The sequence below is a fragment of the Poecilia reticulata genome, chromosome 1 (genome assembly GCF_904066995.2).
Source record: "Poecilia reticulata chromosome 1, P_reticulata-male-v2, whole genome shotgun sequence".
Taxonomy (NCBI): domain Eukaryota; kingdom Metazoa; phylum Chordata; class Actinopteri; order Cyprinodontiformes; family Poeciliidae; genus Poecilia; species Poecilia reticulata.
The window spans coordinates 21,488,934-21,507,014 of NC_088830.1; the positions used below are offsets into that span (position 1 = coordinate 21,488,934).

Genomic DNA, 18,081 nt, shown 5'->3' on the forward strand with positions numbered 1-18,081 from the left:
GTCACCCTGGACAGGTCGCCAGTCAGTCACAGGGCAACACAGAGACACACAGGACACACAACCATGCACACACACACACACACTCACTCCTAGGGACAATTTAGACAGACCAATTAACCTAATAGTCATGTTTTGGACTGTGGGAGGAAACCGGAGTACCCGGTTTCCTCCCACAGGAAACCGGGTACTCCGGTTTCCTGTGGTTTCCGGTTTCCATGCAAAGGAGTTTGCAAACTCCATGCAAACTCCTTTGCATGGAGTTTGCAAAGGGAACATGCAAACTCCATGCAGAAAGACCGGGGCCGGGAATCAAACCGAGAACCTTCTTGCTGCAAGGCAACAGCTCTACCAACTGCGCCACGGTGCAGCCCAATATTATTAACCTAATATAATAAAATATTATTAACCTAAAATATTTGTAATAATATTTTAGGTTAACAATAACCTAAAATATTATTACAAATATTTTAGGCTATTAGAAAATGTTAATCTAAATATTAGATGAGTATTTTAACCTAAAATATTTAAGTCAATAAAAGAGTCATCTTCTGTAACAATATTTTTTAAAATCATCATAGATAATTAAACATGATAAACATGATGTATTTAATATTAAATGGATCAAACTCGATGAGCTTGCTCTTTTGTGTTGCACCATCCATTGGTGTAGCTACTGTTTATGTTCGACAGTGTCCAGGTTTAAACGTTCCTGGCTGACCTTTACTACATATACCACTGAGCCTGTTTGGGTGTTTTATTCTTGGTATGAACCAGTTTCAGTTTGAGAATTGGATTTAAAAGCACTGCAATATTGCACAAAGAAAATATTCTTCAGCCACATAAGGGATGACAATGTTTTTCCTCCATTTCTCCTTCACTGGACTGAGCAGAAAGTTTTTATTTAGTCTTGAAATCCTGAATACTTTTCTCTTTAGGAAACATCTTTTATAGTGTGACCCAAGATTTTTTATAGTGTGACCCAAGATTTTCACGTTCAGTTAACTGACAACAAAATTAGCTATTGATTACTATTACTGAAATTTGTGGACTATGAGCCGCTAGCTTTTTCCCACGTTTTGCCGTTGTGGCTTTTCTGTGGATTTTTCTTCAACCACCCAGGGTTCTTTAGCAAGAAGATAGCAGAGATATCAGCGGCTTATAGCCCAGTGCAGCTTACATATGTACGTTTCCAGTTTTTTGAAAAAAAATTGTAGGTGCTGCTTGTAGTATGGTGTGCTCTATAGTCCGGAAAAAACGGTAACTCATTCGAGCTTAAGTCATTAGATAGAAATGAGCCTGATTGGTTGGTGTTTGATGACATCATTTAATGTGGCAGTTTTCTGCCACATAATGCAGCATGCAACTTATGCAGAATGTTTGTTCACTTAGAAGTACATTTTAATAACAAGCCTTTCTTGTGTTATACTTGTCACGTTCAGTACTTTTTATTTAGAGGCCCATTGTTGAAGTACTAATTAACTGCTGCTGCACTTTTGGACCTAAGCTTCAATAATTAGAAGCTCAGGGTTCTGCTTGAACTGCATTAAATATAAAGTACTAATGTAATTTAAATATTTACTAGTTGTCACATATGTCTGCACATAAAAATTAATAAACTTATTAACTAAGCAGGATTTTAGTCATTTTAAGTATTTAAAGCTGCATCATGTTAAATCAACACATAAATTCCATTGTATTTGCTGATGATGACATCAGACCTATTTAACTTCCAAGAAGCTTTGATGGACGTTCCATGCATACATCACAAGGGTCTTGAAGTTTGTCATTAAAGGAGGAATTTTGGCAGAATTTTCTCATTTGTGCTTGAGGATATCGAAGAAGAAACGCGTCCAAGAGTTCAAGAGAGTTTTACTTCATTTCAACTGAAATACAGTAGAAACACAAAGATGGAACGTAAGTATTTTCTTGGAATATTTATCAAGGATAACTAGATCACAGTTTTGGAAAGATATTATTATTGGTTTGACAGAATTATTACTGATTTGTTAATTAAGATTGTTGGTTAGAAAAAAGTTTTTTTCAGTTTAAAATGGAATAGTTTTGCTTCTTGTTTGATGTAAAAATTCAAGATACCAGGACTGTTGTTTTTCAGTTTTTCTGCATGTTTCGTAATGGCGAGAAGGAAGAAATCAAGAAAAATTGGCTCCAACACTTGACTTATAGTTTTTTGTTTAAACTGATTTCATGTGAAAATGTCAAAATCACTGACTGTGATAATTGTCATAAATAACACTGTGACTGGTTTTTCTGTAAACATTAAATAAATGACAAATAAGTTTTTACAATTTACAATTTATTAGTTTTTCTATTTTATGCAAAACTGTTACAAAGATTGTTTTAAGTGTATATTTGACAATTTGTTTGAAACTACCAAAACAAGATCCAAATCTTGAAAAATGATCTCCAACTGTAGATTTAAAAGCTGATGCAACAATTTGTTTTCAGTTATAATAATATACATACATATACATTTTTTTTTTTGCATGTTTGACAATGGTGAGAAGAATCAAATCTGGAAAAATTTCAAAGCTGTTTAAAGTTATTTTATTTGAAGATCAATGACTGTAATCATTTCCAGAAATATTGTTTTGACTTGCATGGGAATAAAGTCAAAATAAATGAGTTTTAAATTTCATATTAGTCATAATATTTTTAAATAGGTTAGTTTTCACATTGACATTATAAGATTTTTAGTATTTTTTGGTATGTCAAAAATGCCCAATTTAGTTGAAAAAGCCTTAAAATGATAAAACATACTGGGGGAGTGAATATTTTTTATATGCACTTTACAGCAGTAAAATACAGGAAAAAAAGACCTGAAGGACCTCAGTTTGAATGCAAATTCAAACTAAATTAAAAATACATAATGGGAAAAATAAAAACAAGAGGCTGTGCAGGAAGGGTTAATTTACAGCATAAGAAAATAATATTTTACATAAATTAAAATTGCAAACTCAGATCAAAAGAGATGTAGAACTAAGTATGGCTGTTCCAAAAATTGTACAAAGTTTGTGTTTGCAATGTGATTACATTGAATAATAACCCAAGTCTCCCTGGAATAATAGATTCTTATTCTCATTGGTGACTTCCTGGGTAAGTAATGGGTAATTAAAAACAAGATGTGAAAAAGTTCAAGGGAAGTAAATACTTTTGCAAAAAACCCTGCAAATTTAACTCAGTAATGTTAGGATCTATGTTTTCATATTTGTATTTGTTCTACCTTGGCTGAACAGGAAGTGGACATACCGTCGGTATTACAAGACAGGAAAAAAAGAGACCTCATCAGCAAACAATACCAGCAGCAGCATTAACAGGGACCTGTTGATGTACATGCTGATACGTTGTTTTATAAGCGTCATATTCCTCGCCTTGTTTTACGGTAAGTGATTTTCTTCTACAAACAGCCAAGCACCAATATTTCTAAGTTTGGTAGAAAGCTTTTAGTCTGAAAGCAGTGTCACTAATCCTGTCACTTCTCATTTCTCCTCATTTGTCAGGGTTTACCACCATTATTGCTCCTTTGACGATGGAACCTCCGGTTTCTTCGCCCACCACCATAATTGCAGTAAGCTTTCTGTTAATCAAAACCCTTATATGAATGTCCTCTGCAGTGATATGACAAAACATCTAACTTCAATTGTGTTTAGGTTTCAGTCCCAGAACGTGAAGATGAGGAAAGACAAATACATGAAGCGAAGGACCTACAGAACAAGATGGACTACCTTTTTCCATTGGCAGATATGATGGCAAACTTCGCTTTGAAGCCACAAGGTAAATCATTACTATCATAAATCTGACTGGATGTTTTAAGCTTAGACAGTTTTAATTCACTTTCTGTGTGTGTTTGTAAACAGGAGCAAAGGTCGTATCCTGGATGCCATCAGCTGTACATTCCAGCCAAAGACAGACCCTAAATTGGTTTGGAATTGCATTTGATATGCCGTCAGTCACACCAGACATTGTCCTCCAGGTATGAAATGAACTATGATCATAATGTAACATGAATATGAAGCAGAATGGTATTTCTATATGATGTAATAATTAGAAGGCTTTTTGTTTATTATTTTAACATCTCACTGAAACTTTGAACTCTTTTTCTCTCCAGGGGAGGACTCGCCTACATTCAGGAGAGTGTTGGGCATTTAAAGGTTCCCAGGGACATTTAGTCATCGCCCTGTCCCACAGAATTGTTGTCAGTCACGTCACCGTGGGTCACCTGCCTAAAATGTTGTCCCCGACTGGCAACTCCTGGAGTGCTCCCAAGGAGTTTTCTGTCTATGTAAGCCACAAGTATCTGAATATTAAACAACAACACTCAGTCTAACTTTCAGACATATTTATAAAGACATTTATAATGTCTAATTTTGTTTTGCAGGGAATGAGGGAGCCCAAAAAGGAGTGGACTCACCTGGGAACCTATCTGTATGATGACAATGGAGATCCGCTTCAGACCTTTGAGCTACCGGTACATTTATCCCAATTACTTGTTTAGCTACTTTGCTTAATCATTTTGCAACATATTTATAGCTATTGAACTTTTCAGTGCTTTAATGTTAAAAACACAAACATTACTATATTCTATCGGGACTTGATAACAGAAACATGCTAACAGAAAGTAGCTCATATTTGTGAATCAGATAAAGAATTATACATAAAAACAAAAAAGGCTAATCTCGGTCAAACTTAATGCATAGCAACTAAAATGTAATTTTTTCAGTCTTGCCAGATTCTGTTTTGGATTTATGTCTGGACTTTGACTATACCTATCATATGAGGTGCTTCATCTAAACCCTTCCTATTGTATTGCTGGCTGTATGTTTATGGTTGTTGTCCTACTGTCCACTCTGTTTTTAAGTCTTCTGCAGGTTGCCTTCAAGGACTGGTCTATATTTATAGCTCTGTCCATCTGCTAATGAAGACCACCCTCACATTATCAGCATCCGCTTCACAATTATGTGTTATGCTATGTTGGTCTATCACATAAAATATCAAATTCATTGAAATTTATGATTGTTAAAGGACAAGATGGAGAATATTCAAGAAATATTAGAAATCTTGCGGGGCTTTGCAATATCAAAACAATAAATGCATGTAATTAAATTTTCTATTTAGCTTTACCGATTTGATATTCAGCTAACATATGATTTTGTCATTACAGAGCCACAGAAGAGAGGCTTTCAGCCACATAAAGTTAGACATAAGTAGCAACTGGGGCCATGTGGAGTATACCTGTCTCTACGACTTCCGAGTTCATGGAAAGATGTCAAAGACAGTGAGACCTGGAGAGGCGTGTTTGGGAGGAACGGCCTGCCCGTTCTGAACTCGAGTGGTGTTTGGTTGTTGAACTTCTGTGCTCGTCACGGATTTTCCATAACAAACACCATGTTCAAGCATAAGGGTGTCCATATGTGCACTTGGCACCAGGACACCCTGGGCCGCAGTTCGATGATTGACTTTGTCATCGGATCTGTGGTCGCATGTCTTGGACACTCGGGTGAAGAGAGGTGCGGAGCTGTCCACTGACCACTACCTGATGGTGAGTTGGCTCCAGTGGTGGGGGAGGATGCCAGTCAGACCTGGAAGATTCAAACGTGTTGTGAGGGTCTGCTGGGAACGTCTGGCGGAGTCCCCTGCGAGACGGAGCTTTAACTCCCATCTCCTGCAGAACTTCGAACACGTCCCGGGGAAGGTGGGGACATTGAGTCTGAGTGGACCATGTTCTGTGCCTCCATTGCCGAGGTGGCTTATCGAAGCTGTGGCTGCAAGGTTGTTGGTGCTTGCCGCAGTGACTCTCGAACCCGTTGGTGGACACCTTCGGTGAGGGATACTGTCAGGCTGAAGAAGGAGACCTATCGGGCTTTTTTGGCCTGTGGGACTCCAGAAGCAGCTAATGGGTACCTGCTGGCGAAGCGGCATGCGGCTCTGGTGGTCAATTAGGCAAAAACTCGGGCGTGGGAGAAGTTTGGAGAGGCCATGGAGAAAGACTTCCGTACGGCTTTGAGGCAATTCTGGTCCACCATCCGGCATCTCAGGAGGGGGAAGCAGTGCAGCACCAACACTGTTTAGAGTGGGGATGGTGTGCTGCTGACCTCAACTCGGGACGTTGTGGGCCAGTGGGCGGAATACTTCGAAGACCTCCTCAATCCCACCAACATGCCTTCTGTTGAGGAAGCTGAGCCTGGGGACTCTGGGTTGGGCTCTCCAATCTCTGGGGACGAGGTCGCCGAGGTGGTCAAAAAACTCCTCGGTGGCAGGACCCCGGGAGTGGATGAGATCCGCCCGCAGTTCCTTAAGGCTCTGGATGTTGCAGGGTTGTGTTGGCTCACGCAACTCTGCAATATCGCATGGATATCGTGGACAGTTCCCCTGGATTGGCTGGCTGGGGTGGTGGTCCCCCTGTTTAAAAAGGGGGACCGGAGAGTGTGCTCCAATTACAGGGGGTCACACTCTTAAGCCTCCCTGGTAAGGTCTATTCAGGGTTCCTGGAGAGGAGGGTCCGTCGGATAGTCGAACCTCGGATTCAGGAAGAGCAGTGTGGTTTTCGTCCTGGTCGTGGAACACTGGACCAGCTCTACACCCTCAGCAGGATCCTGGAGGGTGCATGGGAGTTCGCCCAACCAGTCTACATGTGTTTTGTGGACTTGGAGAAGGTGTTTGACCATGTCCCTCTGCAGCTCTCTCTGGAGCGGTTTGCAGCCGAGTGTGAAGCGGCCGGGATGAGGCTCAGTGCCTCCAAATCTGAGGCCATGGTCTTAAGCCGGAAAAGGGTAGAGTGCCTTCTCCGGGCCAGGGGGGTCGTCCTGCCTCAAGTGGAGGAGTTTATGTATCTCGGGATCTTGTTCACGAATGAGGGAAGAAGGGAGCGGGAGATCAACAGGCGGATTGGGGCAGTGTCTGCCATAAAGCAGGGGTTGTACCGGTCCGTCGTGGTGAAGAGAGAGCTGAGTCAAAAGGCAAAGCTCTCAATTTACCGGTTGATCTATGTCCCCAACCCTCATCTATAGTCATGAGCTTTGGGTCATGACCGAAAGAACGAGATCACAGATACAAGCGGTCAAAATGGGTTACCTCCGCAGGGTGGCTGGGCTCTCCCTTTGAGATAGGGTGAGAAGCTCGGTCATCCGGGAGGGACTCAAAGTAGAGCTGCTGCTCCTCCACATCCAGAGGAGCCAGTTGAGGTGGCTCGGGCATCTGATCAGGATGCCTCCTGGATGCCTCCCTGGTGAGGTGTTTCGGGCACGTCCCACCGGGAGGAGGCCTCGGGGAAGACCCAGGACACGCTGGAGGGACTATGTCTCTCGGCTGGCCTGGGAACGCCTTGGGGTTCTCCCGGAGGAGCTGGAAGAAGTTGCTGGGGAGAGGGAAGTCTGGGCCTCCCTTCTGAAGCTGCTGCCCCCGCGACCCGACCCTGGATGAAGAGGATGAAGAGGAAGAAGATGGATGGATGGATGGACGGATGGACGGACGGACGGACGGATGGAAAAAGTGTGTTTGTGTCTCTTTCCTGTCCTCTTGTTCTTCGCCAGCCAAGGCAGATGGCTGTCTGTCTGTCTGTCTGTGCATTAACACTTAATTATAGAGATGTAAATACATATTCCAGTAAGGATTTGCATGCATGAAAGCCAGCATGGTGTCGAAAAATCTGACATTAATGACTAATAGATATGCTCTTCTGTATAAACCTTAAACATGCAAGACTTTCATTTAACGAGCGACAATATACATGTATGTTTTAATGGGTAAAATAATACAATAATCTGAAAATTAGACCAAAGCTGATGTAGTTTATAGCGACTGATAACACCGATAACAGATGAGCTACAGAGCAGTTAGCAAGTACATTACCACTTAATTAACTTAATTAAAGCGATGCAAACGAATATTCTTGATTTGAAAAGACAAAAAGGGGATTCTGAGAAATACATTACCGGTATTTGTCTTTAATAACGAGGTTTCAATGGGAAGAAAACAGTCCGATTCAGGAATTGGAGATGCTAAATTTAGCTAGCAGCAGACCAGTCAAGTGCCTGCTAGCCACAGAAGCATTCTGTTCACCTTTCCCAAACAAAATGTCCCCTCAATTTTATCTATCGCCAGCTAACATTTTCACTGCTGCGTGCAACAACACGCTTCCCTTGCGGTGGTCCACTTCCTACCAGATTCTTACTCTGCATCCGGCTGGTTTGGCTGAGCGGTGTCACGTTGACCGTTGGCTTCAAACTGAGGGAGACATATTGCGTGTACAATGAGTTCTAACAATTTACTCGTTACTCAGACGGTTTTACCAGCCAGACTCACAAGATGGCGCTGTGCTTCACTTCCGAGCCTCCGACCTCGCCAAGGCGCAGTGCTGCACCTTCACAGTTTTACCACAAAGTGTAACTGATGTCATCCATCCATCCATTTTCTTGCACCCTTTTTCCCTCAGTGGGGTCGGGAGGGGTGCTGGTGCCCATCTCCAACCAACGTTTCAGGCGAGAGGCGTTTCGGGCCAGTCTGTCGCAGGGCAACACAGAGACACACAGGACACACAACCATGCACACACACACTCACACCTAGTTGCAATTTGGAGAGGCCAATTAACCTGACAGTCATGTTTTTGGACTGTGGGAGGAAACCGGAGTACCCGGAGAAAACCCACGCACGCACAGGGAGAACATGCAAACTCCATGCAGAAAGACCCCAGGCTGGGAATCGAACCCAGAACCTTCTTGCTGCAAGGCAACAGCTCTACCAACTGCGCCACTGTGCAGCCCGTCGCTGATGTCAACCAACACAAAAAGGTTCTGTTCTGAACCTGTTGGTTATAATCTTCATTTAAATGTTGGACTAATAATGATACGCTAACACAATAAATTCAAACTATAACAAATTAAGTTTGAATTTATTTAGAATTTTCTATTTTTTCAATAGAATCAGAAGTCGTTCTTTTTTTTAAATTTGAACATATGCTCAAATTTAAAATGAGGTACTTAAAATAAACTCTTAAAACACCTCACAAAAAAGATTTCAGTATAAATATAAATTAATTCAATAAAATAAATAAAGAAAATGTATTATTTACTGCCAGTTCCTGGACTGTCGTGAGCTTCTCATTATTAAATATTCATCTTCATTCATCTACACCCTGGGCTCCATCTGCATCTTCCTGACCACCAACACCAAATTATGACAATTACCCAACATTTTAAGAAGTTATAAGTCATTTCCTTATTCAAACACATATAAACCTGAAACATGTTAAGAGTCTGTAGTCTCTTAAGGCTCTGGATGTTGCAGGGTTGTGTTGGCTCACGCAACTCTGCAATATCGCATGGATATCGTGGCTGGATAATGTCCAGGTCGGTAGCTTACTCTGATCGCTGACCCCTCCAAATATACAGCCAAAGGATCATGGCACCAAGTCAGTCAGTCAGTCAGTCAGTCTGTCTGTCTGTCTGTCTGTCTGTCTGTCTGTCTGTCTGTCTGTCTGTCTATCTATCTATCTATCTATCATTGTTTTTTCTAGGTTAAATATATATTAACATAAAATAATATATTTAAGGTAAAATATATTATTAACCTCCATCCATTTTCTTTACACCCTTGTCCCTTGGTGGGGTTGGTTGCTGGTGCCTATCTCCAGCTCACATTCCGGGCGAGAGGCGGGGTCACCCTGGACAGGTCGCCAGTCAGTCACAGGGCAACACAGAGACACACAGGACACACAACCATGCACACACACACACACACTCACTCCTAGGGACAATTTAGACAGACCAATTAACCTAATAGTCATGTTTTGGACTGTGGGAGGAAACCGGAGTACCCGGAGAAAACCCATGCATGCAAAGGGAACATGCAAACTCCATGCAGAAAGACCGGGGCCGGGAATCAAACCGAGAACCTTCTTGCTGCAAGGCAACAGCTCTACCAACTGCGCCACGGTGCAGCCCAATATTATTAACCTAATATAATAAAATATTATTAACCTAAAATATTTGTAATAATATTTTAGGTTAACAATAACCTAAAATATCATTACAAATATTTTAGGCTATTAGAAAATGTTAATCTAAATATTAGATGAGTATTTTAACCTAAAATATTTAAGTCAATAAAAGAGTCATCTTCTGTAACAATATTTTTTAAAATCATCATAGATAATTAAACATGATAAACATGATGTATTTAATATTAAATGGATCAAACTCGATGAGCTTGCTCTTTTGTGTTGCACCATCCATTGGTGTAGCTACTGTTTATGTTCGACAGTGTCCAGGTTTAAACGTTCCTGGCTGACCTTTACTACATATACCACTGAGCCTGTTTGGGTGTTTTATTCTTGGTATGAACCAGTTTCAGTTTGAGAATTGGATTTAAAAGCACTGCAATATTGCACAAAGAAAATATTCTTCAGCCACATAAGGGATGACAATGTTTTTCCTCCATTTCTCCTTCACTGGACTGAGCAGAAAGTTTTTATTTAGTCTTGAAATCCTGAATACTTTTCTCTTTAGGAAACATCTTTTATAGTGTGACCCAAGATTTTTTATAGTGTGACCCAAGATTTTCACGTTCAGTTAACTGACAACAAAATTAGCTATTGATTACTATTACTGAAATTTTTGGACTATGAGCCGCTAGCTTTTAGCCGTTGTGGCTTTTCTGTGGATTTTTCTTCAACCACCCAGGGTTCTTTAGCAAGAAGATAGCAGAGATATCAGCGGCTTATAGCCCAGTGCAGCTTACATATGTACGTTTCCAGTTTTTTGAAAAAAAATTGTAGGTGCTGCTTGTAGTATGGTGTGCTCTGTAGTCCGGATAAAACGGTAACTCATTCGAGCTTAAGTCATTAGATAGAAATGAGCCTGATTGGTTGGTGTTTGATGACATCATTTAATGTGGCAGTTTTCTGCCACATAATGCAGCATGCAACTTATGCAGTATGTTTGTTCACTTAGAAGTACATTTTAATAACAAGCCTTTCTTGTGTTATACTTGCCACGTTCAGTACTTTTTATTTAGAGGCCCATTGTTGAAGTACTAATTAACTGCTGCTGCACTTTTGGACCTAAGCTTCAATAATTAGAAGCTCAGGGTTCTGCTTGAACTGCATTAAATATAAAGTACTAATGTAATTTAAATATTTACTAGTTGTCACATATGTCTGCACATAAAAATTAATAAACTTATTAACTAAGCAGGATTTTAGTCATTTTAAGTATTTAAAGCTGCATCATGTTAAATCAACACATAAATTCCATTGTATTTGCTGATGATGACACCAGACCTATTTAACTTCCAAGAAGCTTTGATGGACGTTCCATGCATACATCACAAGGGTCTTGAAGTTTGTCATTAAAGGAGGAATTTTTGGCAGAATTTTCTCATTTGTGCTTGAGGATATCGAAGAAGAAACGCGTCCAAGAGTTCAAGAGAGTTTTACTTCATTTCAACTGAAATACAGTAGAAACACAAAGATGGAACGTAAGTATTTTCTTGGAATATTTATCAAGGATAACTAGATCACAGTTTTGGAAAGATATTATTATTGGTTTGACAGAATTATTACTGATTTGTTAATTAAGATTGTTGGTTAGAAAAAAGTTTTTTTCAGTTTAAAATGGAATAGTTTTGCTTCTTGTTTGATGTAAAAATTCAAGATACCAGGACTGTTGTTTTTCAGTTTTTCTGCATGTTTCATAATGGCGAGAAGGAAGAAATCAAGAAAAATTGGCTCCAACACTTGACTTAAAGTTTTTTGTTTAAACTGATTTCATGTGAAAATGTCAAAATCACTGACTGTGATAATTGTCATAAATAACACTGTGACTGGTTTTTCTGTAAACATTAAATAAATGACAAATAAGTTTTTACAATTTACAATTTATTAGTTTTTCTATTTTATGCAAAACTGTTACAAAGATTGTTTTAAGTGTATATTTGACAATTTGTTTGAAACTACCAAAACAAGATCCAAATCTTGAAAAATGATCTCCAACTGTAGATTTAAAAGCTGATGCAACAATTTGTTTTCAGTTATAATAATATACATACATATACATTTTTTTTTTTGCATGTTTGACAATGGTGAGAAGAATCAAATCTGGAAAAATTTCAAAGCTGTTTAAAGTTATTTCATTTGAAGATCAATGACTGTAATCATTTCCAGAAATATTGTTTTGACTTGCATGGGAATAAAGTCAAAATAAATGAGTTTTAAATTTCATGAATGGTTTTAGGACGGTGAAACTCATTAAAAGTCTTGCAATTTTGTCATTTGTTTGATATGTCTTGTGTTAAAGTTACTGACCAACTTTCCATGCCTCTGTTTTGGTTTAGAAATTCTGAGAAGAAGCGATCGACTGATGGCAAATGGATACTATGGAGCCGATGGAAAGCCAACGATCTCATATAAAGAGACCAGGATCAGGTAAACTGAATCACCAGAAGTATTAAATTCAAGACATGGCAAAAATATTTCTTCCCCTTTGAACTTTTTACTTCTTTTCATGTAACAACCACAAACATCTGTGTACTGTTTAGCAATTTAGCAAAAAAGAAAGACATTTGTATTTTTTTGTCAAACAAATTTCTGTAGCAGTATATTTTTCAGCCTTCAAATTCTGAAGCCTCAAAATTATGATTGTGATGTATGTTCCATACTGACATCACAACTGCCTTCTGATGTCACTTAGTTTTGAATCAGAGTTAGGAATAGACACAGTAGAGAAATTCAAGTGATCAGTGTCTTGTCAATATTTTTAAATAGGTTAGTTTTCACATTGACATTATAAGATTTTTAGTATTTTTTTGTATGTCAAAAATTCCCAATTTAGTTGAAAAAGCCTTAAAATGATAAAACATACAGGGGGAGTGAATATTTTTTATATGCACTTTACAGCAGTAAAATACAGGAAAAAAAGACCTGAAGGACCTCAGTTTGAATGCAAATTCAAACTAAATTAAAAATACATAATGGGAAAAATAAAAACAAGAGGCTGTGCAGGAAGGGTTAATTTACAGCATAAGAAAATAATATTTTACATAAATTAAAATTGCAAACTCAGATCAAAAGAGATGTAGAACTAAGTATGGCTGTTCCAAAAATTGTACAAAGTTTGTGTTTGCAATGTGATTACATTGAATAATAACCCAAGTCTCCCTGGAATAATAGATTCTTATTCTCATTGGTGACTTCCTGGGTAAGTAATGGGTAATTAAAAACAAGATGTGAAAAAGTTCAAGGGAAGTAAATACTTTTGCAAAAAACCCTGCAAATTTAACTCAGTAATGTTAGGATCTATGTTTTCATATTTGTATTTGTTCTACCTTGGCTGAACAGGAAGTGGACATACCGTCGGTATTACAAGACAGGAAAAAAAGAGACCTCATCAGCAAACAATACCAGCAGCAGCATTAACAGGGACCTGTTGATGTACATGCTGATACGTTGTTTTATAAGCGTCATATTCCTCGCCTTGTTTTACGGTAAGTGATTTTCTTCTACAAACAGCCAAGCACCAATATTTCTAAGTTTGGTAGAAAGCTTTTAGTCTGAAAGCAGTGTCACTAATCCTGTCACTTCTCATTTCTCCTCATTTGTCAGGGTTTACCACCATTATTGCTCCTTTGACGATGGAACCTCCGGTTTCTTCGCCCACCACCATAATTGCAGTAAGCTTTCTGTTAATCAAAACCCTTATATGAATGTCCTCTGCAGTGATATGACAAAACATCTAACTTCAATTGTGTTTAGGTTTCAGTCCCAGAACGTGAAGATGAGGAAAGACAAATACATGAAGCGAAGGACCTACAGAAGAAGATGGACTACCTTTTTCCATTGGCAGATATGATGGCAAACTTCGCTTTGAAGTCACAAGGTAAATCATTACTATCATAAATCTGACTGGATGTTTTAAGCTTAGACAGTTTTAATTCACTTTCTGTGTGTGTTTGTAAACAGGAGCAAAAGTCGTATCCTGGATGCCATCAGCTGTACATTCCAGCCAAAGACAGACCCTAAATTGGTTTGGAATTGCATTTTATATGCCGTCAGTCACACCAGACATTGTCCTCCAGGTATGAAATGAACTATGATCATAATGTAACATGAATATGAAGCAGAATGGTATTTCTATATGATGTAATAATTAGAAGGCTTTTTGTTTATTATTTTAACATCTCACTGAAACTTTGAACTCTTTTTCTCTCCAGGGGAGGACTCGCCTACATTCAGGAGAGTGCTGGGCATTTAAAGGTTCCCAGGGACATTTAGTCATCGCCCTGTCCCACAGAATTGTTGTCAGTCACGTCACCGTGGGTCACCTGCCTAAAATGTTGTCCCCGACTGGCAACTCCTGGAGTGCTCCCAAGGAGTTTTCTGTCTATGTAAGCCACAAGTATCTGAATATTAAACAACAACACTCAGTCTAACTTTCAGACATATTTATAAAGACATTTATAATGTCTAATTTTGTTTTGCAGGGAATGAGGGAGCCCAAAAAGGAGTGGACTCACCTGGGAACCTATCTGTATGATGACAATGGAGATCCGCTTCAGACCTTTGAGCTACCGGTACATTTATCCCAATTACTTGTTTAGCTACTTTGCTTAATCCTTTTGCAACATATTTATAGCTATTAAACTTTTCAGTGCTTTAATGTTAAAAACACAAACATTACTATATTCTATCGGGACTTGATAACAGAAAAATGCTAACAGAAAGTAGCTCATATTTGTGAATCAGATAAAGAATTATACATAAAAACAAAAAAGGCTAATCTCGGTCAAACTTAATGCAGAGCATCTAAAAATGTAATTTTTTCAGTCTTGCCAGATTCTGTTTTGGATTTATGTCTGGACTTTGACTATACCTATCATATGAGGTGCTTCATCTAAACCCTTCCTATTGTATTGCTGGCTGTATGTTTATGGTTGTTGTCCTACTGTCCACTCTGCTTTTAAGTCTTCTGCAGGTTGCCTTCAAGGACTGGTCTATATTTATAGCTCTGTCCATCTGCTAATGAAGACCACCCTCACATTATCAGCATCCGCTTCACAATTATGTGTTATGCTATGTTGGTCTATCACATAAAATATCAAATTCATTGAAATTTATGATTGTTAAAGGACAAGATGGAGAATATTCAAGAAATATTAGAAATCTTGCAGGGCTTTGCAATATCAAAACAATAAATGCATGTAATTAAACTTCCTATTTAGCTTTACCGATTTGATATTCAGCTAACATATGATATTGTCATTACAGAGCCACAGAAGAGAGGCTTTCAGCCACATAAAGTTAGACATAAGTAGCAACTGGGGCCATGTGGAGTATACCTGTCTCTACGACTTCCGAGTTCATGGAAAGATGTCAAAGACAGTGAGACCTGGAGAGGCGTGTTTGGGAGGAATGGCCTGCCCGTTCTGAACTCGAGTGGTGTTTGGTTGTTGAACTTCTGTGCTCGTCACGGATTTTCCATAACAAACACCATGTTCAAGCATAAGGGTGTCCATATGTGCACTTGGCACCAGGACACCCTGGGCCGCAGTTCGATGATTGACTTTGTCATCGGATCTGTGGTCGCATGTCTTGGACACTCGGGTGAAGAGAGGTGCGGAGCTGTCCACTGACCACTACCTGATGGTGAGTTGGCTCCAGTGGTGGGGGAGGATGCCAGTCAGACCTGGCAGACTCAAACGTGTTGTGAGGGTCTGCTGGGAACGTCTGGCGGAGTCCCCTGCGAGACGGAGCTTTAACTCCCATCTCCTGCAGAACTTCTAACACGTCCCGGGGCAGGTGGGGACATTGAGTCTGATTGGACCATGTTCTGTGCCTCCATTGCCGAGGTGGCTTATCGAAGCTGTGGCTGCAAGGTTGTTGGTGCTTGCCGCAGTGACTCTCGAACCCGTTGGTGGACACCTTCGGTGAGGGATACTGTCAGGCTGAAGAAGGAGACCTATCGGGCTTTTTTGGCCTGTGGGACTCCAGAAGCAGCTAATGGGTACCTGCTGGCGAAGCGGCATGCGGCTCAGGTTGTCAATGAGGCAAAAACTCGGGCGTGGGAGGAGTTTGGAGAGGCCATGGAGAAAGACTTCCGTACGGCTTTGAGGCAATTCTGGTCCACCATCCGGCGTCTCAGGAGGGGGAAGCAGTGCAGCACCAACACTGTTTATAGTGGGGATGGTGTGCTGCTGACCTCAACTCGGGACGTTGTGGGCCAGTGGGCGGAATACTTCGAAGACCTCCTCAATCCCACCAACATGCCTTCTGTTGAGGAAGCTGAGCCTGGGGACTCTGGGTTGGGCTCTCCAATCTCTGGGGACGAGGTCGCCGAGGTGGTCAAAAAACTCCTCGGTGGCAGGACCCCGGGGGTGGATGAGATCCGCCCGCAGTTCCTTAAGGCTCTGGATGTTGCAGGGTTGTGTTGGCTCACGCGACTCTGCAATATCGCATGGACATCGGGGACAGTTCCCCTGGATTGGCTGGCTGGGGTGGTGGTCCCCCTGTTTAAAAAGGGGGACCGGAGAGTGTGCTCCAATTACAGGGGGTCACACTCTTAAGCCTCCCTGGTAAGGTCTATTCAGGGTTCCTGGAGAGGAGGGTCCGTCGGATAGTCGAACCTCGGATTCAGGAAGAGCAGTGTGGTTTTCGTCCTGGTCGTGGAACACTGGACCAGCTCTACACCCTCAGCAGGATCCTGGAGGGTGCATGGGAGTTCGCCCAACCAGTCTACATGTGTTTTGTGGACTTGGAGAAGGCGTTTGACCATGTCCCTCTGCAGCTCTCGCTGGAGCGGTTTGCAGCCGAGTGTGAAGCGGCCGGGATGAGGCTCAGTGCCTCCAAATTGTAGTGTGCCTTCTCCGGGCCAGGGGGGTCGTCCTGCCTCAAGTGGAGGAGTTTATGTATCTCGGGATCTTGTTCACGAATGAGGGAAGAAGGGAGCGAGAGATCAACAGGCGGATTGGGGCAGTGTCTGCCATAAAGCGGGCGTTGTACCGGTCCGTTGTGGTGAAGAGAGAGCTGAGTCAAAAGGCAAAGCTCTCAATTTACCGGTCGATCTATGTCCCCACCCTCATCTATAGTCATGAGCTTTGGGTAATGACCGAAAGAACGAGATCACAGATACAAGCGGTCGAAATGGGTTACCTCCGCAGGGTGGCTGGGCTCTCCCTTTGAGAAACGGTGAGAAGCTCGGTCATCCGGGAGGGACTCAAAGTAGAGCTGCTGCTCCTCCACGTCGAGAGGAGCCAGTTGAGGTGGCTCGGGCATCTGATCAGGATGCCTCATGGATGCCTCCCTGGTGAGGTGTTTCGGGCACGTCCCACCGGGAGGAGGCCTCGGGGAAGACCCAGGACACGCTGGAGGGACTATGTCTCTCGGCTGGCCTGGGAACGCCTTGGGGTTCTCCCGGAGGAGCTGGAAAAAGTTGCTGGGGAGAGGGAAGTCTGGGCCTCCCTTCTGAAGCTCCTGGATGCCTCCAGGAGCTTCAGAAGCTCCTGGAGGCTTCCAGGATGGATGGATGGATGGATGGATGGATGGATGGATGGATGGATGGATGGATGGATGGATGGATGGATGGATGGACGGACGGATGGATGGATGGAAAAAGTGTGTGTTTGTGTCTCTTTCCTGTCCTCTTGTTCTTCGCCAGCCAAGGCAGCTGGCTGGCTGCCAGCCAGCTAAGGCAGCTGGCTGGCTGGCTGGCTGGCTGGCTGGCTGGCTGGCTGGCTGGCTGGCTGGCTGGCTGGCTGGCTGGCTGGCTGGATGGATGGATGGATGGATGGATGGATGGATGGATGGATGGATGGATGGATGGATGGATGGATGGATGGATGGATGGATGGATGGATGGACGGACGGAAGGACGGACTGACGGACGGACGGATGGATGGATGGATGGAAAAAGTGTGTGTTTGTGTCTCTTTCCTGTCCTCTTGTTCTTCGCCAGCCAAGGCAGCTGGCTGGCTGCCAGCCAGCCAAGGCAGCTAGCTGGCTGGCTGGCTGGCTGGCTGGCTGGCTGGCTGGCTGGCTGGCTGGATGGATGGTTGGATGGATGGATGGATGGACGGAC

General features: G+C 41.7%; 2 protein-coding genes across 3 annotated transcripts; both read left to right on the forward strand.

Moving 5' to 3' along the window:
- The first annotated feature begins 1,831 nt into the window (after nt 1-1,831).
- On the forward strand, nt 1,832-7,615 carry LOC103466564 (SUN domain-containing protein 3-like). Its single transcript, XM_081608875.1, has 8 exons — nt 1,832-1,914; nt 3,255-3,400; nt 3,519-3,586; nt 3,669-3,792; nt 3,876-3,991; nt 4,127-4,300; nt 4,397-4,486; nt 5,180-7,615. The coding sequence occupies exons 2-8, from the start codon at nt 3,346-3,348 to the stop codon at nt 5,339-5,341; spliced, it is 789 nt and encodes a 262-aa protein (XP_081465001.1). The 5' UTR covers nt 1,832-1,914; nt 3,255-3,345; the 3' UTR covers nt 5,342-7,615.
- A 3,727-nt stretch (nt 7,616-11,342) lies between these two features.
- LOC103466559 (SUN domain-containing protein 3-like) lies at nt 11,343-15,807 on the forward strand. Of its 2 annotated transcripts, XM_081608873.1 has the most exons (9): nt 11,344-11,491; nt 12,347-12,437; nt 13,350-13,495; nt 13,614-13,681; nt 13,764-13,887; nt 13,971-14,086; nt 14,222-14,395; nt 14,492-14,581; nt 15,276-15,803. In XM_081608873.1, exons 1-9 carry the CDS (start codon nt 11,485-11,487, stop codon nt 15,435-15,437), a joined length of 978 nt encoding a protein of 325 aa, XP_081464999.1. In that variant the 5' UTR covers nt 11,344-11,484; the 3' UTR covers nt 15,438-15,803. The 2 variants fall into 2 exon arrangements, with proteins under 2 accessions (XP_081465000.1, XP_081464999.1); XM_081608874.1 differs by lacking the exon at nt 12,347-12,437 and having other exon boundaries at nt 11,343-11,491; nt 15,276-15,807.
- Nucleotides 15,808-18,081: the final 2,274 nt, after the last annotated feature.